At 40.2% G+C, this 25,835-nt stretch overlaps 1 protein-coding gene across 9 annotated transcripts in view; it reads left to right on the top strand.

Annotated features, from left to right (window-relative positions):
- SIPA1L2 (signal induced proliferation associated 1 like 2) overlaps positions 1 to 25,835 on the top strand; it is a 252,931-nt gene that overhangs the window by 187,278 nt on the left and 39,818 nt on the right. For 8 of the 9 annotated variants that reach the window (XM_075924747.2, XM_075924746.2, XM_075924745.2 and 5 more), the window contains 5 exons: positions 4,546 to 4,803; positions 7,242 to 7,325; positions 10,874 to 10,974; positions 11,488 to 11,591; positions 15,601 to 15,989. In XM_075924747.2, the coding sequence (XP_075780862.2) occupies positions 4,546 to 4,803; positions 7,242 to 7,325; positions 10,874 to 10,974; positions 11,488 to 11,591; positions 15,601 to 15,989 (936 nt within the window). The remainder of the gene's footprint in view (positions 1 to 4,545; positions 4,804 to 7,241; positions 7,326 to 10,873; positions 10,975 to 11,487; positions 11,592 to 15,600; positions 15,990 to 25,835) is intronic. The other variant, XM_075924753.2, reaches the window with a different exon arrangement.

Genomic DNA, 25,835 nt, shown 5'->3' with positions numbered 1-25,835 from the left:
AGCCTGCCAAGGACCATTTTTCTCTCTGCCTCTGGCACTGTGGCTAAGGGCTGGGAGTGAAAGGAAGAGTTTGCAGCAGTGGGCTCCTTATTCAGTGTGTGGCCAAGCAAAATGGAGGAGCCCATGCTCTGTTGGTCACTCCCCCTTGGTGGTACAGCTGTCGCCAGTGGACACTCTGCAGGATAGCACTCCTCTGCAGACTCACTGCCCCCCAATGGGCACGCTCATATAATGTCCTTCCAAACAGCAGCCCCTTCCTTTGCCTGTTATAGAAAACTGTCCTTTTTCTGGGGCTTCTGGTTGTCTTGGCCCAACCAAACCCTGGCCTTGCTTAAAGTTAGGAGAAGAGGAAGCTGCATACCAAATTTGGGAGTCTTAGCTCTTACCATTTAGGAGGAGTTATTGAACAAATGGACTCTCAGACACAGACACTCTAGAATATTCCTGATAATCATCCATGAATGGTGAGTTCTGCTTGCTTCTGAGCTTTCCTTAGCCAGGAGGTTAATTTGAGTTTGTCAGGCTTGTGGGTCCCAGAGTGTCAGATTCAGGACAGAAAGTTGCCTGTTGCTAGTGTTACTGTTATGGACATGGACTCTGAAAGCAGTTTGATTATTGAAAGTGTGGGACAGAATATTGACTTTGACAAGAAAGATCTGACAGATTTTTCTGGGGTGGTGGTTTTTGTTTTTGTTTTGTTGTTGTTGTTCGTTGTAGAAAACAACCTTGTTGATAATTTTGAAAAAGCCTTTTGTGTGTAGCTTCCTTCCCACCCAAAAAAAGAGACAAGAATTAAGGGTTTAGGTTTTTGTCAAAGCACCTAGTAAACCTAAAGATAGCATTTTTGGCTGCTGCATGGTTCCACTCTTCCCTCCTTCTTCTGTTTTGCTTGTTTGCTTTTTCAGTCAAGTCCCTCATCTTCCTGTGTGAACTGTACAATTGGATTTGGTGAATGTATTTCACCTCAGTGAGAGAGTATACTTCACATATGTTTGAAGAACATATAGAGGCAGTCACATGCTAGATGGAACTTGCAAAATTATTGGAAAAGGGCCACATGATTGGCTAGAAAACCTTCTGTCAGATACAGGAGGACGCGAGGAATAATGTTTTGCCTCATTCCTTGGATTTATTTATTTATGTATTTATTTATTTATTTTGTATTTAGATGGGAGTGTTCACTCTGAGAGATTCAAATGAGAAATTAGACAGTCTTCATAGTGCTAGGTTTTGGGACTTACTTGAATTGTTTGCAAAAATCATAGTGTGTTGATAGAAAATTTGGAAGCCATTAAGGCCAGTACTGCAGTGGTGCTTGAATTTATCAATAGGATCCCAAGAGAAATATGACAGATTCTTTTTGATAAGGTTAGGAAAGCTAAATAGTTATCTGTTCTGTTTGGTTCACTCCAATACCTCTAAAAAAAAAAAAAACCCCAATCAGATGGTAACCTGTTCTTTTAAAGATTTAAACAGCCAAACAACATGAGTCACCCTTTGTCACCAGCCAGTCAGGGAGCATGATAGCATATCGGCAGTTCTTGCAACTGGGTCTGGAATTTTCCAGGCTTTGTGTATAACACATCTCTTCGTACCAGTTTATGTAAGACCAGTTAGGCCATAACTTTGGTACAACTATCTCGGGACATTCCTGGAATGCCATCTGTTTTGCTTTGATCATCAACATCCTTTACAGATCACTTTCCATAGTCCCCATTGCAGTGCATCTTCTGGCCAACTTTGCAGTTGTGCTTTCTCAGGTTGCAGATTTTCCATTATTTTAACTAGTTGCTGAAGTCTCCAGTTTAAAGTTAATATAATTATAAGACCTTCAGGGTTCTTTGGTTTTTAATTTTGTTTTAACAGTCCATTATACAATACAAATCACTTCTAGAAGACTGTTGTTCCTCAGCACACCAGAATAGCTATATAAATTTTCCATTCTTGTTCCGAAATTGATGGTACCTTCATACGTATGGCTGAATTGACAATGCACATTATTAATTGGTTACATTTCCAGTTTCAACAATGAAGACTTAGAGGCTAGCTTAAAATTTAGCAAACCAGCTAACCATGTGCATTTAAACTAATTTCTGAGAATGAGATGAAGTTCTATGTGACTTTCTAAGGGTACATCTACCCAGCAGGGTTTAACTCGAAATAAGCTATGCACGTTGAGTTGCGTCAATTGCGTAGCTTATTTCAAAATAGCTTATTTCGAAATTGGGAGCGTCTACACAGCACTTACAGTATTTCGAAATAGAGCACTCTTCCTCCGACTTCCCTTACCTCTCATATAACGAGGGTTATAGGAGTTGAAGTAAGAAGTCCTCCAGTTTGACAGTATTTCAACATTATTTCAAAATAACTGCCTGCTGTGTAGATGCAGACTAAGTTCTTTCAAAATAAGGTTGCTGTGTAGATGTACTCTGACAGATTTGTTAATAAAGGTGCCTTTGATCTCCTTAGTTATATTGACAAAAGATTTTTAAGTGTGTGTTTCCCTAACACAGAAACTGTTCTGCATAGTTTTTGTTTCCTTGTAACTATAGCTGATAATGAAAGGAGTTTCACTGAGAAAATTAATCAAGATATAGCTAAGAATGTCCATGAGGCAAGAAAGGATTACATGATCTGGTAGTTATTTCTATACAGAGCTTGAAAGCAAGGCAGGTAGACTGGGAAGAGCTAATCAATGAAATTGCTTCAGAGAAGGCTAGGAAGGTCCATTTGTAAAAAGTTCTTCACTGTGATAGTGGTTTATTATTATTTACATTTGAGGAGGGGCACAGAGGAGGCAGATTTGAGTTTTCCAGCCAGACCCAGAACATCCCTGGCACAGCATTAAGAAATGCCGAAATTCAGGAGTCCTGGGGTATAGTTCAGCATAATTAAGTGGCTATAGATCCTCTTATTACAGCAGTCCTTTCAACCTATTCTTTTATCAGCCTCTACCGCCTCAGCCTTTGCATGCCCTGAGCATTCTAGTCACCGTGATTCCTCCTCGCTGCCTCATAACAAACAGTGGGGAGCATTGAGACCACAGGAAAGACATTTCCTTTGGTCTCAATTCCAGTGCCACAGCAGATGGGATCAGTAATTGCAGGGAAGGTGCTGTTCAGCCCCTGCAATCGTGGTTTGGAAAATGCTCAGTGCAGATGGAGCATCCAGAGAATTTAGTTGCTACTGCTATACCATGATTTATTTTTCAACAACCCTGGATAATGTAGTTAGCATCTGGTAATACTTTTTTTGTTTTTATATTCTTGCTACAACTCTGAAAATGAACGTGTTGTGTGTGTGTTTTTCTTGTTGGTGTACTGCAAATGTTTTGAGCACCTGAATGTCATTACACAATAAGTAGTCCCATTAAATTGTATGCATAACTCACTTGTACGAAGTTGGTCAGGTGCATAGGCATTTTCAGGATTCAGACTGAATGTTTTTGTATAAATCTTAGATTTCCTTAAGAAATACGTTTTTGCTCTAGTCAGCAATGATGAAGATATATTTTCTTTTCAAGAAACAGCAAAGCCTTTCTTAGATTCAATAACTCATATGATGAGGTAGTGAACTTGAGTTATTTTAGCTGTACACTTCTGAGGCCTATATGTATAGAAGCAAATTTTTACCATTTCTCTGTTTATTTAATCTGTAGTATGATCAGTGCACACTTTTCATAGATATGAGCACATACAGCCTGGCATATATAGAGAAGTAATCTATAATACCACATACTATGTAAAAATATAAGATTGAAGCGAAAACTATACAGTAAATATTTTAAAACTCTTATAATGTTGTATAAATTGAGAAGTTGTATGAGGTCATATAATTTGACTTGTAGTGTGATGCATACAACATGAAGAAAAAAAATTGAGACTTAATTTACAATCTTAATTATGGTTGGCAGGTATCCGATATTGGCCTGGACAGTCCGTTATTTGCGGCCTCTGTCTGGTTTAAAAAAGAAAGAAAGAAAATACCGGGCATGTAAAATGTCCAGTATTTTCTGTTTTTCTTGGACGGATGGCTGCTTGGGACATTTTTCCTCTGCCATGTTTGGCGGGGGGATTTAAAGGTGCTGTGACTGTGGTTTTTTCCCCCCCCTCTTTCCCCCCTCCCCCTCCCCCAATAAGTTTGGTCCTCTGGTGTTTTTTTTTTTTTTTCCTCAACCAATTTTTTTCCCCGCTATGTTCAGTATTTAATCTTAATGTTAGGATTGCTTGACTTCTGAGTGATTGACTGTGATATTTTTATTTGTTATTTTGTGTAATACTGAAAGTTTAATCCATGTCTTAGATTCTGTATCTTTTATTGCTTTTTCACGTTGAAAGACGGACATTTGAAACACTGATTTCCACATAGCAGTGAATAGTTTGCGATATTTTTTCCCCAATAAGCAGTGTTCTTGAACCATGCAAAAGATGATGCTATATGGCGATGTTTGTGCATTTGTAAGAAAAATGTACCCATATCTTTTATGTTAGAAAGTTGGCTTTTTTCATCCAATAAGATTTTTCAGCATTTTTATTTATCCTGCAGGGGTTGTTCAGAACTCTGCCGAATCCCCATGGTGGAATATAAACTTGACAGCGAAGGCACCCCATGTGAGTATAAAACCCCTTTCAGAAGGAATACTACTTGGCATCGGGTGCCGACTCCTGCTGGGCAGCCTCTTTCTCGTGCATCTCCAATCCTAGGAACATCTGACAGACTGCAGTGCCAGCAGCTTCTCCAGCAGACTCAGGCAGCCATTCCTCGCAGCACTTCCTTTGATAGAAAGCTGCCAGATGGTGCAAGGTAATATACTCCCCATTTAATTCCTGTCATTTTCCTAAATGCTTCACTTCTCAAACTCTGTTTTTAGGCCTTGGTGTGGAGTTTTTTTAAAACCTTTTTCGATCATTCATACAGTTATCTGTTGGGTTTTAACAGGGATTTACATTTGAGATTAAGTGCCAAAGTGAACCCAGTGAACCACAGTTCATCCTGATTGAAACAAATGGTGTCTGGGTTTAGTGATAAATGACAGTGTACAAGTAGTACTGTTCGTAGCTAGAGATGGGCAGAATTTTGTGGACTAAAAGTGTATTCGCTCAACTATCCAATTTCTGGTAGACTAAAGCTATCCAGGATTTTGGCTGTCCCACTCCAATTGAATTGAGTTGAATTTGGTGACTAGTTTTGTGTCCCTGCTCCCCATAAAATATGTAAATAAATAAAGCAAGATGTTTTTCAAAATTTTGCTACATTTATTTCAGCAAAGTTGTAAAAACCATCTGAAAATGGGGAAAAAAAGCAAAACAAATTGGTTTTGTTCAAACAAAACATTTTTTGACATGAAAAATGAAAACATTTTTTATTTTATTGCTGCAAGAAAAACTCTTTCAGGCTGGCATCTCTTCCAAAAAATCTTAGATTTTTTGTCAAACCAAAAAATCAGTGTTTCAATCAATACTATTGATAACTTTACCCATGAGGATAACCAAGCATCCCTTCAACCCCAAATCAAATTAAATAGAAGCTGATTGGCTACTTTGCTCTAAACTGAGGCACAATCAGTGAGTGACATTATAGAAACTTATTCAGATGAGTGATGAGCATAAATAAAACAAATCTGTCTCTTGCAAAATGAATGATTTAAGCTTACGATCATATTATGGACACAGTTTTGAAGGGTTATGTAATTCATTACTAGTCCTTGTGCTTTTCTTTTCTTCTCTGTTTAGTAAACAGAAGAGAAATTGTGATGTAAAAAAATCAAATCTTACATTATGGGGTCGTATTTTAAAGATAATTGTAAATCATTTTACTCATACTTCTTGAAAAAGGGTACAAATCTTAAAGTATGTAAATGCATTTGACTTTCTACATTATTTTGTGAAAATTAAACACACTTTCTTGATCAACATTCTTTACACATTAATTTTTTCTTTATTTGGAATTGTTCCTCCTTTGTGCTGTTTCTCTAACCTCCAAGCAAAACAGATTTCATCACTGAAATTTCTTAATTTGTATATAAATCTAAAATGTGTGTCATGTACTGGTTTTGAAAATGTCTGCCCCTCAAAAGCATACATTACTTCACTTAAGGAGAAATAATTGATACTATTTTTAAATGTAATGTAAAGCACATACAGTTAGACTATTAGTAATTGCAGTGCATATTTTAAAACTTGTCCTTAGGGAAAGAAGGTTCTGAGTTAATGATTTGCATATTTTACATCTTGTTTCTAAAATGCACTTTAACCATACTTAATGTTGGATGATTTAAGATTACCTTGCTGATACATTCTTGTGTTCCTTGTTAGAGTCCATTGTTAAAAGGGCAGTTGTATAGAATATCTAATGTCTTGGATTTGTGAAGCTCTATTACAGTACTTAAATATTTATTCATCACATACAATATACTATTAATTTCAACATTTTAAACATAAGCCCAATCCTGCAAACACTCTTGTATGTGCATAACTAAGTGAAGCATTTTATATGGACTCCACAACCCTTATCAATAAACTAGGGAAATACAATATAGAAGGGCTACAATATGGTGGGTGCATAACAGGTTGGATAGCCAGTCTCCTAGTAATTAATCAGTGGTTCATAATCATGCTGGAAGGCCATATAAAGTGGGGTTCTGCAAGGATCAGTTTTAAGATTGGTTCTGTTCAATATCTTCATCAACAGTTTAGGTGATAGCATAGAGAGTATGCTTATAAAGTTTGCAGATACTAAGCACAGAGGGGTTACCCGCAAGTGCTTTGGAGTATAGGATCATAAGTTGAAATGGTGTGAGGTAAATAGGATGAAATTCCGTAAAGACAAATGCAAAGTGTTCCTTCTTAAGTAAAGTAATCAGTTTCATACATACAAAATGGGAAGTGACTATCTAGGAAGGAGAACTGCACAAAGGGATTTGGTTATTAGGCTGTTCAAAACCTAGTCTGTCTGTGTTTCATGGTGTCTTTTTAAGGTTTACAAATGGATTTACAAGTGCCAATAACAAACTGGGAAATATTCTTTTAAAAAATATTTAGATGACATAAATTGTAAAAAAAAAAAAAAAAAAAGGCAGATGACTGTAAAATCCCAATAGGAATATACTGAAAGTATTCAAACTACAATCTGTATGCCTCATTTTTAATTGTAAAAATGATTTTTTTGTAAAATTAATAGTAGAGTTAAAGATGTCCGCAAATACTTCCATGCACTGTTAATAATTCTAGTCAACATTACAGAAGCTCACCGAGCAACCAGTCCTCCTCCAGTGACCCAGGACCCAGCGGAAGTAGCCAGTGGAGACAGCAAGTGGGATATGACGGGTACTGGAGATTTTATATCTTGCTGCAGCTCCCATAAATATTTATAAAATAGAGTTTGTTTACCAGCTAAATATTAAATAGTCCCATTTGCAGTAGAAATGTATTTTAAACCAAGGGTGTCCACAGCCATAGTCTGACCTGAGATACCTTAGTGTTGTTCAGTGATGGTGTTACAGTGGTGCAAATTTGGAATTGAGTTCAGGGTTTGGTCTTCAAACTAGTGTGGAAAACTTGTGAATTTCTATCTACAAATTGACATCCCTTGCAAATTAATGAGGGTTAAGAAAAGTGCTTCTGATAAGATACTTCCCTAAGTAAACAGGAAGCAGAGAGTTACAGATCTTGCATGCAATCTGCACGCAAACAGTTTTGGAAGTACACTAGCTACCACATTAGTGCTGGATTAGGTCAGCCTAAATGTAGAAACCAGATTGACTCAGTTGCAGTCTGGTTTCTACTTCCCTTTTGCCTTAGTGGGGGGTAAAATTCTGTACTCGTCCTTTCCCTGGTGCAAATTATTTCTCCCTCTGCATTTGCTCCAATGGCATCTGCTTCCTATCCATTTGCATGGAAGGCTGTGTAGTATACTAGCAGCAGCTGGTCTTCTCCTGGGTAGACTCCAGCAATATGGGTAATTCTTTCACATAAGTTTAAAGGGGCTTGTTACTTCCCTTTAATGCCCTGCGTTGGATAATTCACAGTTGAGCTGTTAGTAAATAGGAACCTCTCTCAAAAATACAGTAATGTTTAGGTTCACCAAAAGGTTAACTAACTCAATTGTACCACATATTTTCTGTTTCAGATCTGTTCTTTGTTACTGTGAATGTAGCTCTCTGGTTGCATGAATATAGTGCTTGGTAACATTTCGCTGTTAAATATTGAGATACAGAAATATCCAGGCTGACTAATTTAAGAACACTTCAAATATGCTACTCAGAGATAATAAGTTATTTTTATAATCAACTATGAACATTAAAATCATCTTCTTGTCTGTTATAAGCAGAATATTGCCTTGTCATGTTTGATTACTTGCAAAATATCCTATGTACCGTATTTTCCGGCGTATAGGGCGACTGGGCGTATAAGACGACCCCCTATCTTTTTAATTAAAAGATAGGGTTTCATCTTATACCCCAGCGCCCTTCCGCCTCCTTTGCTCCCGGTGTCCCTGGTCTGCTGGAGATGGTCCCCAGCAGACCAGAGGCACCGGGAGCAAAGCCGCCAGGAGCGCCTGGGCTCCCCCCCCCCGCCGGAGCCCCTCCGTGGCTTTGAAAGCCTCGGGGGAAGCCGGCGGGGGGGCATCCCAGGCGCGCATGGGCTGCCCCCCCGCCGGAGCCCCTCCGCGGCTTTGAAAGCCTCGGGGGAAGCCGGCGGCGGGGCATCCCAGGCGCGCATGGGCTGCCCCCCCGCCGGAGCCCCTCCGCGGCTTTGAAAGCCTCGGGGGAAGCCGGCGGCGGGGCATCCCAGGCGCGCATGGGCTGCCCGCCCGCCGGAGCCCCTCCGCGGCTTTGAAAGCCTCGGGGGAAGCCGGCGGCGGGGCATCCCAGGCGCGCATGGGCTGCCCCCCCGCCGGAGCCCCTCCGCGGCTTTGAAAGCCTCGGGGGAAGCCGGCGGCGGGGCATCCCAGGCGCGCATGGGCTGCCCCCCCGCCGGAGCCCCTCCGCGGCTTTGAAAGCCTCGGGGGAAGCCGGCGGCGGGGCATCCCAGGCGCGCATGGGCTGCCCCCCCGCCGGAGCCCCTCCGCGGCTTTGAAAGCCTCGGGGGAAGCCGGCGGGGGGGCATCCCAGGCGCGCATGGGCTGCCCCCCCGCCGGAGCCCCTCCGCGGCTTTGAAAGCCTCGGGGGAAGCCGGCGGCGGGGCATCCCAGGGATGCGCGCCTGGGATGCCCCCCCGCCGGCTTCCCCCGAGGCTTTCAAAGCCGCGGAGGGGCTCCGGCGGGGGGGCGGCCCATGCGCGCCTGGGATGCCCCGCCGCCGGCTTCCCCCGAGGCTTTCAAAGCCGCGGAGGGGCTCCGGCGGGGGGGCAGCCCATGCGCGCCTGGGATGCCCCGCCGCCGGCTTCCCCCGAGGCTTTCAAAGCCGCGGAGGGGCTCCGGCGGGCGGGCAGCCCATGCGCGCCTGGGATGCCCCGCCGCCGGCTTCCCCCGAGGCTTTCAAAGCCGCGGAGGGGCTCCGGCGGGGGGGCAGCCCATGCGCGCCTGGGATGCCCCCCCGCCGGCTTCCCCCGAGGCTTTCAAAGCCGCGGAGGGGCTCCGGCGGGGGGGCAGCCCATGCGCGCCTGGGATGCCCCGCCGCCGGCTTCCCCCGAGGCTTTCAAAGCCGCGGAGGGGCTCCGGCGGGGGGGCAGCCCATGCGCGCCTGGGATGCCCCGCCGCCGGCTTCCCCCGAGGCTTTCAAAGCCGCGGAGGGGCTCCGGCGGGGGGGCAGCCCATGCGCGCCTGGGATGCCCCCCCGCCGGCTTCCCCCGAGGCTTTCAAAGCCGCGGAGGGGCTCCGGCGGGGGGGCAGCCCATGCGCGCCTGGGATGCCCCGCCGCCGGCTTCCCCCGAGGCTTTCAAAGCCGCGGAGGGGCTCCGGCGGGCGGGCAGCCCATGCGCGCCTGGGATGCCCCCCCGCCGGCTTCCCCCGAGGCTTTCAAAGCCGCGGAGGGGCTCCGGCGGCGGGGCATCCGGCGTACAAGACGACCCCCGATTTTTGGGGGATGTTTTTTAACTTCAGAGGTCGTCTTGTACGCCGGAATATACGGTAGCAGATATTGTAGTGTTTTGGTACCTGCTCAAGGATTTTCAGATTATTAATTGAAATCACTTACCAGCTGAGGTGTATAATTAAACGAAAATTATAACAAATTTCAGTGTGAGAAACTCATAGAAACTCCTCTAGTTGTATTTTTGTCATAGCAGTAATTACTACTAACAGCCATGTTTCAAAAGAATTTACCTTTTGCAATTTTATGAGTTGTATCTGGAAACTTAGAGTGCCTGACATCTGTGGGAATGAAAGTGTTTCAAGTAATGGATTTAGTACTGGAATATATAGAGCCATCAATTCCTATTTTGTATAAAAGGCCAAATTTACAAACCCCTCTTCAAGGGATGCAAAATGTCATGCACCCATTTCATTAGTAGAATCCTGCATTTGCATACAGTAAGATATTTGCGTTCATAGAAGTGGGGATTGGTCCATGGGAACAGTTAGTTGATGCATTTTCATGGTCCATTCATTGTATGAGGTTTTGAATATTTGGCCCCAAAATGTATGTTTTTTAATCTAGTATTATTAGACATGTTTATAGTTGGTCCTAGATTATAGGATTAATTATAATCTTAATTTATACTTTTCTGCAAAGAAATTTGCGCATAGGTATTTTCATTTAGTTACAAGTAACAAGTTATAGAAACTTGTTCCTCTATCTGGTTGCTGGGTGATGATGATTGCTTATAAATATTATTACCATAGAAACTAAAAGGGTAAAGAATTAAGTTCCTTATGAGGTAATCAGTTTTGTAGTTAAGAAAGAAATAACTTGATTGTTTGCTTATGTTACAAGGTGCCAATCCCCTTTACTTCATGAACATCAAGTTTCCGGTCCCTTGGAGTGCGAAGGAGGCAGAGAACGAGAGGAAATTTTGGAAGGAACCAGATATGCTGGTAATAATAATAACATATATTAAAAGTAAATATACAAATAAAGTTAACTTCTGGTTCTGATGATAATACTGATTTCCATTTAAGTAGAGTCTTTAATCCCAAAGGATCCTAAAGTGTTTCAAAATGAACACATCATCAGTAAAATGCAGCCACCTCTGAGGTGATAAGAGGAAAGTAACCACATAGTATAACAGTCAGGATACGGTAGACTTAGGCCAAAGAAAACTGAGGCAAATTCTTACTCTTTTATAGGCAGTTCGATTGAATATTTAAAATAGGCTCAGAACTCTTTGTTTTCTAAAGTCTCATTCAAAAATGTCATACAAAGTGGACTACATAGAACTCTAATTATCTTGGGACATCAAAAGGCTTGCCAAGATTTGAACCTGTGATTGCACAGGGTTTAGTTGTCTCAAACCTGATGCTTAAAGCACTGAGCTATGTGCTTTTTTCTTTGTACAGTATGTTCATCCTTTTAGAAATCAGAAATTAAAACACAATTATTTATGGCAGAAACGAAGTGGCATGCACCATCCACCAAAGTCTTGAGTTCCTACAAAGATCGTGCTTTACCAAAAGAAGGCAGTGGCAAGGATTCACCAAGCAAACTTTCTCATGTAAGTCCACTCAAACTTTTCTTCTCTTGCACAGTTAAAAACTTGGGTCTGAAAAGACACTTGCAAGAATATTAAATGTTTAAAATGCATTTTAGTAATTCCTGAAGTACAGTTTAGAATTTCAGCAGCTATTAGTATTGTGCATAGCTATGCAACGATCTCTGATTCAGGAATGGATGCATTGTTTTCATTCTGGGGGCCTGAAATCGAGTACTTTAAAAAGGTCATATTCTGGTTTCTGGGACACTGAAGGGATAAAATCTTTACTAATCCAGGCATCACTCTGCTGTCTGACTAGAGCTTCATTTACATTGGATTGCTCAGTCTTAGGAGCACTTCCCATTGTACACATTACATACAGCATGTCAAGAAATGGTGTGCATGAGTGGGATACCTATGTACTATATCAACAATCATTTTTCTTATTATTTGGGCAAAGGTTAACCTAAAGACTATATGTAAGTTTTAATGTTATCTTTTTGTGCCTTTTTAATTGTGAGTATGAAATTGGTTTTTGGTTGTTTTTCATTATTTCCTGCCGAATTAAATAGTATACACTAAGAAATATCAGAACTGGTAGATAAAGGCTGCTTACCAATGTTGTGCTAACTTCACTAGGACTAGAAGTTAAAAGATATTAAACAGATTTATTTTCTAAGTATGCTAAAAACGACTGGCTGCCTTAAGAAAAGATATGCAAAATTTCAAGCAGTGGATCAGATCATTGGTGCACCATCTTCAGTAGCTTTAATTGAATAGTGGACAGTGTTTAATGGTTTAGAAGAAGGAGAAATACTAGTAAAGTACCATGTTTCTTTCATGGCATGTGAAACACAACCTTGTGTGTTTGTAATACAAAAGCCTTGCTAGATGTACCGAGAAACTACATGATACTACTTGTAAAGTAATTTCAATAATGTCATGTGGCCAGTTTTTCAGCTGATGTAAATTGACTTTCTGATTCATACAGACTGTCAATCTGGTCCGTGATATCTGAAAAATGGCCCTCACAATACTGTTGTGTCTAATACTATTGAATCTGGCACACAGAGGAAATTACTTCCTGATGTTTTCAGGCAAGAAGTTGTCCAGAAGTTTGAGGATTGAATCATTGCGTAGACTAGCGTGTATAACATGTAACCCAGTACCAATACCTGAGATACTATTCTATTCACTGAACTTCATACATTTATTGTGTCTTGGTTATTTATATTTGAGTACAGCACATGTCATGACCATGAGGGTTAACCAGCATCCTGGGGACTACGGGGTTAAATATGTTCCTAAACCAGGTGGCAGGCAGCCAATAGAAATCTAGGTAGGAATTTCAAACTGGGACAAAGGAATTTTTGGGCTTTTCCCTCCTTTGTCCTGGGTAGTTTCTCTCTAGCTATTGAAGGGGACAGGATGTCTCCCTCTAAGAAAATTCTCTTCACAGTCTGTAGGTAGGATAAAGTTTAGACAAATCTGTTAGGTTTTATTGTTTTATGGTTTGGGAAATGGGATCTGATGTCTGTGCATTTCATAATGGGTTTTGCTCTCCTTTGTAACTAAGTCCTGGCCCATGGTAAATTTCTCCTCCGTGAGTATATTATTTTGTTACTTTTCCATCTAATCATTATGCTTGCAACAGGAATATTGTGGTGATAATAAAAGCTCTTTCTCTTTCCTTTTTATTAACCTGGTATTGGTTAATGGTTATATCTTGGTTTGTACTTTAGGGGTGAGTTTTCCCAAGTGATCTTCCCCTGATTTTTGTATCAATACTTGGGTGGTGGCAGGAGAGATTTTATTCCCAAAATCTAGGTGGTTAAGATTTTGGGGGGAAGTTTTATACCAAAGCCTGGTAGATAAGGTTTTGGGGTACTTTTGCTGGCCCCCACTTCTGCATTTATTGTCCCAGAGTGGGGAAGAAGCCATGACAGCACATAATTACTTTATCCTTGAATTAAAGTGAATTCAGTCACATAATCCGTATGCATAAGAACATAAAAATAGTCCTCCTGGATCAGACCGCTGGTGTATCTAGCCCAGTATCCTGTCTCTTGACAGCACCCAATTCAGAGGGAATGTACAGAACTAGCAGTCATGAACTGATCCATCCACTGTTGTCTAGTCCCATCTTTTGGAACACAAAGGCCAGCCACACTCCGAGCATAGAGTTGCATCCCTGTCCATTCATAGCCATTGATGGACCTATTCTCCATTAACTTATCTAGTTGGTGATTTTTTTTTTAACTCTGTTGTAGTTTTGGCCTTCACAACTTCCTCTAGTAAAGAGTTCCTCAAGTTGACTCTGTATTGTGTGAAGAAGAGCTTCCTTTTCTTTGTTTTAAATCTGCTGCACATTACTTTTACTGGATAACCTTTTATTGTGTTGTGAGGGATAACTAAAACTTCCTTATATACTTTTTCCATACTATTCATTATTTCTTCCAAGCTGAAAAGTCCAAGTCTTTTTCATTTTCCTTATATAGAAGCTATTCCATACCCCATTAGTTGTTGTTGCCCAGTTCTTTGGACTGTCCTTTGCTGGAAATGAGCAGTAAAATAGATAGCGTTGCAGTCTTCAGGAACACATGTTGCTATTTAGGCTATACAGGCAGTCCCTGAGTTACGTGGATCCCCGAGTTATGCTTTGTTTTAACAACCCAATCTTCAGATACTTGCTGATTCCCTCTAGCTTCCCTGTCTTCCATCCCCCCTGCTTTTTTTTCCCCTCCCCTTCCTCTCTCCTATTTATTTTGGGTCTGCACATGCTAAACTCATAACTCCAGTCATCTGAAGAAGTGGGCTGTGCCCAGGAAAGCGCATGATACCATCTACATGTTTTGTTAGTCTATAAAGTGCTACTGAGACTTCGTAATTCTCAGTTCAATCAATCCCAAAGGATCAAACACATTATACCTCCCCGTGTTAATGATTATTTCAGATCTTATGCCAAATATATGGTTATAGCCAATTCTTGTTAACTAAACTAAAAATTGGTTAAAAGATTAGATACAGACATGAGCTCAATTCCTGAGGTTCAGATTCATAGCAGAGATAGGGAGCTTTTTGTTGCAAAGAGGTTTTTAGAATTTAGTCCATAGTTTAAAGCCCTATATCCAACATATTCAGGCTGTTCCATCTTAGGACTGGGATCTCAATCCTTTTATCTTTGGCTTTCCTTAAACAGTTCTGAGAAAAAATTAAAGCAGTTGTGAGCTAAAAAGTATCAGGTACTAAGGACATTTATACATTCCTAGGCTTGTCTTCACAGCTCAGCCTTTAGGTGAACAATAGGCAATCATGGAGATGTACAAATAGACTTATTTCCCAAGCATCATTGGTAATTAGTTATATTGATTAACATAAAACAATCACCCATCATTTTCAGATGATTTGCTAAACATTTCAAAGAGAGATGAATATAGTGACAAGAACCATTTGCTTACATTGTTAATTACTAGCAATATCTATGTAGATACACAAAACCATAGGCATTATCTAATTGCCTATCCCTAAAGGTTGAATCTGGGTCATTTATCTTGCAGGATACTTAACCTTTAATGACCATGTGTTACAAAGGTTAACAGTAATTCAGTCTGCATTGTTCCCCAGAATTGCAGATGAACTAATTAAATGGTTAGTTAACAAAATTTTTCTGCTTCTGGCTTTTAAATATGTTTATATTAACTATCCACAAATTCTCTTTTATGGATTCAAAGAAGGCATAGTCAAAGAATTTAAATATGAACATGGGATTTGCCATCCAAGATCAAACTAATGATCTTGTACCTACCAACAAAATAGATATATTTTGGAGAAAGAGAAGTCCCATAATACACCTAGCTAGTTGTGCAGTTTACTCAACAGAAGCTGGTGGCACATTTAGTTTCTTTTGTGTTTGGTATTTTATTAAATGATGCCATGACAAATATTAAATACAGGATAAATGATTTTTGAATAAAGAAAATTAACTTAAATGAAAGTAAATATTATTTATAAACTTTGTTTTCTTTTTAAGATTGGAGACAAAAACTATTCTAGTCACTCCAGCAGCAATACCCTGTCCAGTAATACCTCAAGCAATAGTGATGAAAAGCACTTTGGCTCCGGAGACCTGATGGACCCTGAATTACTTGGATTAACATATATTAAAGGGGCTTCTACTGACAGTGGAATTGATACAGCTCCTTGTATGCCTCCTCCTCTTATGGCCCCTTTACACCTTGCTGGCAGCAGGTCTGGGGTGCATAGTCGGACTGAGCAGTGGACTGAATCTTCTGAAATTCCTGAACAAGATGATGAACAAGCTAAAATGTATGCTGTTCATAGCTATGCTTCTGCCATTTCTAGCAGTCATACAGCTGAAGGTAGCACGGGAGACCTCAGTGAAATATCCTCTCATTCCAGGTATGTGTGTTTTTCTTATTGCAAATTAAGTAATTAAATTAGTGACTAAGAAAATTTGCTTTTGTTTTATGCTCACCATTTCCCTTCCTTGAAGGTGCATTTACTAATTTCATTATTTTATATTTCAGCACATAATCTGAGGAAGCCAAACAAAGGCTTATCCTCACCTTCCAGGAGTTTGTTACGGGAGTGTGGGGGTGAGACAGAAAGAAAGGATTTCTATTTAAAAATCTATTCCAATGTGTTACATATTTTTTTTAAATTAGTAAGAGCAATTAGTATCTTTGGGGAAACACATACTCTATTCAGGATATATCACTTCTTAGAAATTGATTGACCCAACTTGAAAGGCATAATAACCTATCTGCACTGTCCTTCCCTGAACCTCAAAGCACTTTTACCCTCTGCAGTGAAAATGCAGCACCTGCTTAATGGCAGTTAACTACATTACAAAACATTTAGGACAGGAGGTGAATAACATCCACATGAACTGGATAATGGATGTTTAGGTAGCAAAATGCTGGGCCATTGGTTTAGTCAAGGTGAGTTCAGACAAAGATATCAAACTTGTACTGTAAACCCTTCTGAGTATCTTTGGTGAAGCAGGATCTTCCAGTAGCACCAGAAACAAACAGTACTGTGATATTTAATTACATGCTATTGTGACATATAATGAGGAATACAATCTCCTTCACATTCACTGTGCATTTGTGAGGGTAACCAAACACCCTGGACCAGGGCCAGACTAAGGGGTGGGTGAGCTGGGCAGCTCGTGCATGCGCCGCCCGGGGCCCGGGATGGCAAAATGGCTCGGGCTGGCCCTGGCCTGGACAATCAAAGGGTCTTCCCCTTTTATTGCAGCCCTGTGTTGGGGGCACCTTGTAGATTCCTCCTCCTGATGTTTAACAGGATACTTTCATCTATGATTTTCAATGGGCTTGTCTAAATGAGAAAAAGTTCAGTTGTCACAGTATAATTGATGTATTTAAACCAATACAATTATACTAGGATAAGTGCTTGCGTGGATACTGTTATCCTGGAATAAGACTCTTTTTTTTTTTTCCAGTTTAGCTTAAATCACTTCAAAAGTGGCATAAATTAAAAACTGGAAAAAATTAAACAGGGAAAAACTCACTTATACCCAAGTATGTGTGTCCACACTAGGAGTTGTACCAGTATAACTCGAGCAGTTTAAATTCATATCTGGCTTTACAACTTTCCTATGTTGGCAAGCCTTAACTCCCTTCACAAAAACACACCTCAATTATGGATGCTTTACAAAGACCTCTAAGTCCATCATTGTGTTGCCCCCCTGTGAGCCTGAGATTTGCTTGAATGGAGTTAGCCCTGTGTTCAGTACAGACTTGTGTGGATGAACGTTGCTTGCTCATCATCACCATTCTTTGTTACATGTTTGTGGAGGTCTTTCCATAAATATGCTGAGGTGATCTCCCCCTGCATAACTTGTGTGGCCTGTCAGGAACATAGACAAAGTAGCATAGATGCAAGGCACAGAGTGTTTTGGAGTTGGGGGATTATTTGGATAAAGTATGTTATTTATGTATTACATAGTACAACATGTTCTAACTTCTTAAAAGAAAAACAAAATTGGATAACAATGTAGGTTTATTAGGCAACTAAACACATTCCTCATGGGGATGTTGGACAAATAAGTTCATTAATTTTGATGGTATTGCCAGATAATACAATGAGCACCATAGAAAAACCTGCTAATAAACATAGAGTTTGTTCCTTGAGAATCCCATTTTATTATGAGACTTCTGCAGCAGAGTTCTTAAGATGGAATAAATAAATGAGTCTGTCCCTACTCTGTCTGGCAATCAAGTGATCATTCAAATATTGGAATGGATACAAAATAAGTGTGTCAATTACTAAAATATCAGCACTGTGTGTTTATATTATTAATGTTAATTTTGCATCGCTGCTTTCATTATTCCAGTTAATTTAAATAACTGTAATAGCCTCAAAAAGAAACCAGTCAAGTTAGCTTGGCACCCCTTTCTGTGATTAACATATTTTTTCAAGAAGCACTTGGCTGCACATGCTCTTCTTTCAGTGCAAAACAATTGATGACATAAGGATTTAATGCTATAATACTCAAATATGATTCTACTGAAACTTGTCTATTTCTTTATATTTGTGTAGGATGAAGCTGCATTGCATACCTTGACCCTTAATTTAAATTAATGTATTAGATGCCTGGCAAAATGTGTGTATGTTGGATTGGATTTGATGGATTTTGCTAGATGCCTTTTGACTATAAGTGGAATGTGTGTACAATATGTATGTTCTACAGTGAATTTTATTCTGTTTAGTGGACTTGTACAGCTGGTTGATTGTATCTTGTTATTCCCATTTTCTGGTGTCTTTGAAGATGCTGCTTTGGTAGGTATGTGGAAGGTTTTTGCTTGGTAACAGTTGAGTCATTTAAAGGGAAATTGCACCTTTTTTGTGCCTCTGATTTGCCCATTTTCAGTGCAAACCATTATAGGGAAAAGAATGAATATCATTCAACATCCTCCCTCAGGGTGCTACATAGTCAGTAAATTAGTTTAATCTAATTTTAGAAGCATTTTCCTAAACTGTAGTAGATACAGGAGTGTACAGATAGGATGCTATATGTATAATAGAATAAGAACTGTGGAGATACAGTGGGCTGAAATAGATTTCTGAAGAAGAGAAACATTTGTTATTTTCATAACACTTTAAACATGTAAAATGCTATACAGGCATTAAATAATCTTCAATCCACCTCTGTGAGGTAGACAGGAAAATGTATTCTTGTTTTGCAGATGGAAAACTGATATGCAAAAAGTTCACATGACTTATCTAAGTCAGGGGCAGAACCAGAGTTAAAACTCAGGAGATCATGACTATCCCTGCAGGGTTGTTCAATCTCACTTTGGTAATAACTTTTTTTTTAAGTCTCTTCTTAATTTGAGTGCCAAATGTTACTCTAAAAACATAAATTATATTTCATGTGGGCTGACCATTTGAGGTATAACTTATCTGAAGATCTTCTTCAAATGAGTTTTGAGTCACAGACCATACTTCATAGGTATTTAAGCACTTTTAAGAAACTGATGGACCATAGCCAAACAAGTTTTAAGAATTGAGTTTTATTTTATAGTTGTGATATTACTACTGTGAAATATAATGTTTTTATTATTCTAGTATGTAAGTGAATTATATTCACTGACATGTTACCCTGATGCCAAATTTCTCTCATTATGATTAGGGGCCTATCAAATTCATATTTCATTTTGGTCATTTTCACAGTTATGGAATTTTTAAAAGCTCATAAATTTCATGATTTCCACTATTTAAATTTGAAATGTCATGATGATATAATTTGTAGGGGCCCTTGCCCAAAAATGAATTGTGGAGGTATCATGGTACTGTTACCCTTACTTCTGCACTGTTGCTGGCTTCAGAGCTGGGCAACTGCAGAGTGGTAGCTGCTGGCCATGATCTCAGCTCTGCAGGCAGAGAGACTGCCAGCAGAAGTAAGGCTGGCAAGGTATGGTATTGCCATCCTTACTTCTGCACTCCTACCTGCAGAACTGGACCCTTAGTCAGCAGCTGGCACTCTCTGGCCACCAAGCTCTGAAGGCAGCAGCGCAGAAGTTAAGGTGGCATGACATGGTATTGCCACCCTCATGTTTGGCTTGTTGCTAGCAGGAGGCTACCTTCAAAGCTAGGTGCCCAGCCAATAGCTCTTACCCTTTAGCTATCCAGCTCTGAAGGCAGTGCAGATAATGGTAGCAATACCGTGAGCGCTCCCTCCCGAAATAACCTTGCAACCCTCCCAGCAATTCCCTTTAGGGCAGGGCCAGGACCTCCAATTGGATAAACACTGGTTCCTCCCTCTCTTCCCTCCCCCTCCCCGGTGAAATCTGTATAATATAGGATAAAAACACACAAAAGATGAGATTTCACAGGGAGAGACCAGATTTCATACTTTGACACATTTTTCATGGCTGTGAATTTGGTAGTGCCCTAAATGTGATATTCCATAACTGTTCAGACTTTGACTATGTATTTTTTCAGTGCCTAACATAGAACAGCTCTGATTTCATTGAGACCTTAAGATATTGTCACGTTATAAATGTTTAATAAACATTTTTTGTAATTATGAATACTTAATAAGTTCAACCTTAAGAAACAAATCTGTAGCGTGGTGAAAGGCTATTTCCTGTATAATAAATTCAATTGCCACCCTCCTGTTAAAATTATGTGCTGTTTATTAAATGGATGAAATACAGCTCAAGAATGCTGTTGAGTACAGACATATTCGGCCTGATTCTGTCATCCTTTTTTCATATTGACTAGTCCCATTGAAGAGAGTATTAATCTGTCTGAATAAGGGTTGCAGAATCAAGTCTATTGTGTGGGTAATCAGCATCACAAACTATCAATCCCTGTGAAATATATACAGCTGTGCAATTGTCTATCTTGCTTTCTCCTTTAAAAAAATCTAATTACACCCTTCATTTCCTAAATACCGCCAGGTTACTGTAGCTGAAAGCTGTATTTCATTTTACCTCAAATAGTTTTTCATTTCTACCTACCTAGTCAATGGTCTTGTACTCAAAAGCTAGTGACCAATATGCCACTGGATGAGACATGATCATACTGAACACGTGACCTGAGATGGAGAAATTTCTATATACTTTAATTCTGATTCTGGAACAAATTGGTGGCAGACAAGTTCCTCTGATGCTTCACTCTGCCATTGCAAGATGCATCCTGCTAACCTCCGCCGATGGCTTATCCCCAGATCTGTTTCCTTCAGTCCTGTTCTTACAGTGAAGAGCATCTCTAGCAGAAATCCAGTGACCAGGTGAACTTTCTCCACCACAGTTTCATTCTTTCCTCTTTCAAAATATATAGAAAATATAAAATATATAGAAAGGATAGAGCAGGCCGGGTGGGTGGCGGAGTGGCACTGCATGTGAAAGATAATGTAGAATCAAACGAAATAAAAATATTAAGTGAATCAACATGTTCAATAGAATCGCTATGGATAGTAATTCCATGCTCCAATAATAAGAAATTGGCAGTAGGGATATATTACCGACCACCTGACTTGGACAGCGATACTGACATTGAAATGCTGAGGGAGATTAGAGAGGCTACCAAAATAGAGAACTCTATAATAATGGGGGATTTTAATTACCCCCATATTGACTGGATACATGTCACCTCAGGAAGAGAAGCGGAGATAAAATTTCTCAATGACTTAAATGACTGCTTCTTGGAGCAGCTGGTGCAGGAACCCACAAGGGGAGAGGCAATTCTCGATTTAGTCCTGAGTGGAGTGCAGGATCAGGTCCAGGATATAACCGTTACAGGACCGCTTGGGAATAGTGACCATAATATAATAACATTCAACATTCCTGTGGTGGGAAGAACACCTCAGCAGTCCAGCACCCTGGCATTTAATTTCAAAAAGGGGAATTACGCAAAAATGAGGAGGTTAGTTAAACAGAAATTAAAAGGCACAGTGACTAGAGCCAAATCCCTGAAAGCTGCATGGAAACTTTTTAAAGACACCATAATAGAGGCCCAACTTAAATGTATACCCCAAATTAAAAAACATAGCAAGAGACCTAAAAAAGAGTCACCGTGGCTTAACCACCATGTAAAAGAAGCAGTGACAGACAAAAAGGTATCTTTTAAGAAGTGGAAGTCCGATCCTACTGAGATAAATAGAAGAGAACATAAACACTGTCAAATCAAGTGTAAAAATGTAATAAGAAAAGTGAAAAAAGATTTTGAGGAACAGCTAGCCAAAAACTCAAATAGAAATAACAAAATGTTTAAGTACATTAGAAGCAGGAAGCCTGCTAAAAAACCTGTGGGTCCCCTAGGTGATCGAGCTATAAAAGGAGCAATCAAGGACGATAAAGCCATTGCGGAGAAACTAAATGATTTCTTTGCTTCGGTCTTCACGGCTGAGGACGTTGGGGAGATTCCTGAATCTGCACCGTCCTTTGTGGGTGATGAATCTGAGGAACTGTCCTGGATTGAAGTGTCATTAGAGGTGGTTTTGGAACAAATAGAAAAACTTAATGTTAACAAATCTCCGGGACCGGATGGCATCATCCAAGGGCTCTAAAAGAACTCAAATGGGAAATTGCTGAGCTATTATCTGTGGTTTGTAACTTATCCTTTAAATCAGCTTCCGTACCTAATGACGGGAAGGTAGCCAACGTGACACCAATATTTAAAAAGGGCACTAGAGGCGATCCTGGCAATTACAGACCGGTAAGTCTAACTTCAGTACCGGGCAAATTAGTCGAAACAATAGTAAAGAATAAAATTGTGAAGCATGTAGAAGAACATAATTTGTTGGACAAAAGTCAACATGGCTTCTGTAAAGGGAAATCCTGTTTTACTAATCTGTTAGAGTTCTTTGAAGGGGTTAACAAACATGCGGACAAGGGGGATCCAGTAGATATAGTATACTTGGATTTTCAGAAAGCCTTTGACAAGGTCCCTCACCAAAGGTTCTTGTGTAAATTACATGGCCATGGGATAAGAGGGAAGGTCCTTTCTTGGATTGAGAACTGGTTAAAAGACAGGAAACAAAGGGTAGGAATAAATGGTAAATTTTCAGATTGGAGAGGGGTAACTAATGGTGTACCCCAAGGGTCAGTCCTGGGACCAATCCTTTTCAACTTATTCATAAATGATCTGGAGAAAGGGGTAAGCAGTGAGGTAGTAAAGTTTGCAGATGATACAAAACTGTTTAGGATAGTCAAGACAGAAGCTGACTGTGAGAGACTCCGAGAAGATCTCACCAAACTGAGTCATCGGGCAACAAAATGGCAAATGAAATTTAATGTGGATAAGTGTAAAGTAATGCACATCGGGAGAAATAACCCCAACTATACGTACAGTATGATGGGGGCTAATTTGGCTACGACAAATCAGGAAAGAGATCTTGGAGTTATCATGGACAATTCTCTGAAAACTTCTACTCAGTGTGCAGCGGCGGTCAAAAAGGCAAATAGGATGCTAGGAATTATTAGGAAAGGAATAGAAAATAGAACCCAGAATATCTTACTGCCCCTGTATAAAACTATGGTATGCCCACATCTTGAATACTGTGTACAGATGTGGTCTCCTCACCTCAAGAAAGATATTTTGGCCTTGGAAAGGGTTCAGAAAAGGGCAACTAAAATGATTAGGGGTTTGGAATGGGTCCCACATGAGGATAGGTTAAAGAGACTGGGACTTTTCAGTTTAGAAAAGAGGAGACTGAGGGGGGATATGATAGAGGTCTATAAATCATGAGTGGTGTGGAGAGGGCCGATAAAGAAAAGTTATTTATTAGTTCCCCAAATAGAAGAACTAGAGGACACCAAATGAAATTAATGGGTAGCAGATTTAAAACGATTAAAAGAAAATTCTTCACACAGCGTGTAGTCAACATGTGGAACTCCTTGCCAGAGGAGGCTGTGAAGGCTAGGACTATAATAGAATTTAAAGAGAAGCTAGATAATTTCATAGAGGTTAGGTCTATAAAAGGCTATTAGCCAGGGGATAAAATGGTGTCCTTGGCCTCTGTGTCTGTCAGAGGCTGGAGAGGGATGGCAGGAGACAAATCGCTTGATCATTGTCTTCGGTCCACCGTCTCTGGGGCACCTGGTGCTGGCCACTGTCGGTAGACAGGATACTGGGCTAGATGGACCTTTGGTCTGACCCGGTACTGCCATTCTTCTGTTCTTATGTAATTCTGCTGTCGTCCTAGCTCAACTCTACATTTTTAAATTAATTGACACTCATGTTTGCAATACCATTTGCCATTCCCCCACATTTAACTCCTCAAACCCTCCCCCCACGTCTCTGCAGACTACTTCACTGATTTCTTTTCTAGAGAAAATTGACAAAATATGACCTGTTTCCCTCCCTTGGCTTGCTTTCCCTTCCCCGTCTTCTTCCTCTCCCCACCTCACGCTTTCTTCTCTTCCCCTGACCACAAAGGCAGAAATTTCCCATCTGTTTTCTTTCCCTATCCCCTTGCTCCAGTGATCCCATCCCAGCTCCTATCTCCTATGTATATTCACTCTCATTCCCTCCCTTACTCTTCTTATGTTCACAGTCTCCTCTGGCTGTTTTCCTTTACAATACAAACATATTAGTTTCTCCCATCTTAAATATACAAACCCTTGACTCCACTTTCCTTTCTGTCTACCACTCTTCTTCCCATCTCCATTTCATCTTTAAGCTCCTTGAACTTGCTCTTTATCATCATAGTCTGAAGATTCTCTCCAGTTCCATCCTAGACTGTCCAATCTGCTTCTACCCTTGCACCCAACTGAAACAACTGTCACCAAATTCTCTAAAGACTTCTTAGCCATATTTTGGAACTAGTACTCTATCCCCATCCTACTTGACCTGTCAACCAACTTGACCGGTTAGGCAACTGTGGTCGTCGTCTTGAAATCTTGTGTTCTGTTGGCTTTCATGACTATCGTGCCTGGCTCTCCTCCTACCTCTCTAATCATACCTTCAGCATATCTTTCAGAGGCTCTTCCTCATCCCCCTTCAAGGTATCTGTGTGGATATTTGGAAGTAACTCTGCCACACGCTGTTCCCTGCTCCAGGAGGGAAATCCAAAATCTGATGCAGTTGAGCTGTAGTTCTGGATGCTGCTTTTACAACTAGGACTGGCTACAGCTGAGAAGTGGAGGCAACAAAGAGAATCAGAGAAAATAAGGGAGAGGGGGGAAACATAGTTGTTCTTCTGTCCCCTGAGGGTGAAAAAAGTGATCAATAATAGAGGGTCATGTCTCCAATACTCAGCTTTGCACTTTATATCCCAGTGTTGATCATTTTTAATAACTGAATGTTCATGCTAATTACATATCTATTTACAAAAATAAGATCATTGTCTTTTTTGGATATTTTATTACTGTCCCTCCCTTATAACTATTTTAAACTCAGTTCAATCAAAGCATATCCATGTTGTTTTACATTTCCGTTTAACTCAGCATGAACAATGAAACAGCTCTAATCACTGTCACTTTCTCATAAATGAGCTTAGTACTATTATGTCTGGATTAACAATGAGCGTTATGTGGTAGTGAGAGCAGAGGACTCAGTCAGAGCTGTGCCTTCTCTTCCCAGCTCTGTAACTGACATAGCAAATGGCCTTAAATAAACCATTTTATGTACTAGTGCTTTAGTTCATTCATCAGTAAAATAAGGCTTTCCTCAAAAAGATGTTAGCTTTAATTTGACTGTAAAGTACTTTTAGAGAGTCTGGTGAAACATGCCATTAATAACTACTAGCACTATTAATATTGCAGAGGAATATTAAAATAATCGAGAGAATAGTTTTCATTACCACATTCATTGGGGTGAAAGTTATTCCCAGTCATACGACATTCTTTTTAAGAGAACTTAAATCAAGAGCCTACCTTTTCTTGTCAAGAGTCATGTTAAGTGAAAATGCATAGAAGTTCCCTGGGGCCATGCTCATCTTGCAAAGTCCTTCTAAGTATGTACATGAGTGTGTTCATGAATGTGTGCTTGGAAAGTTGATAGCTGTGATTTAGCTATATATAAAATGCATTCAAGTTATTGCCTTGATTTTTTTTGTTTTGTTTTGTTTTACCTTAGAGAATACAGGCAATCCCCGGGTTACGTACAAGATAGGGACTGTAGGTTTGTTCTTAAGTTGAATTTGTATGTAAGTCAGAACTGGTACATATTGTAGGGGAAACTCTAGCCAAACATTTCTCCAGAGCTCAGTTTTATTCTCCCACACCTCACTTCCCTCAGTCCTTTATTCTCAAGCTGAGGTGTCTGCTG

This window comes from Pelodiscus sinensis, chromosome 3 (genome assembly GCF_052426305.1).
Source record: "Pelodiscus sinensis isolate ZL-2025 chromosome 3, ASM5242630v1, whole genome shotgun sequence".
Taxonomy (NCBI): Eukaryota; Metazoa; Chordata; order Testudines; family Trionychidae; genus Pelodiscus; species Pelodiscus sinensis.
This window is presented reverse-complemented; position numbering and strand designations above follow the sequence as displayed.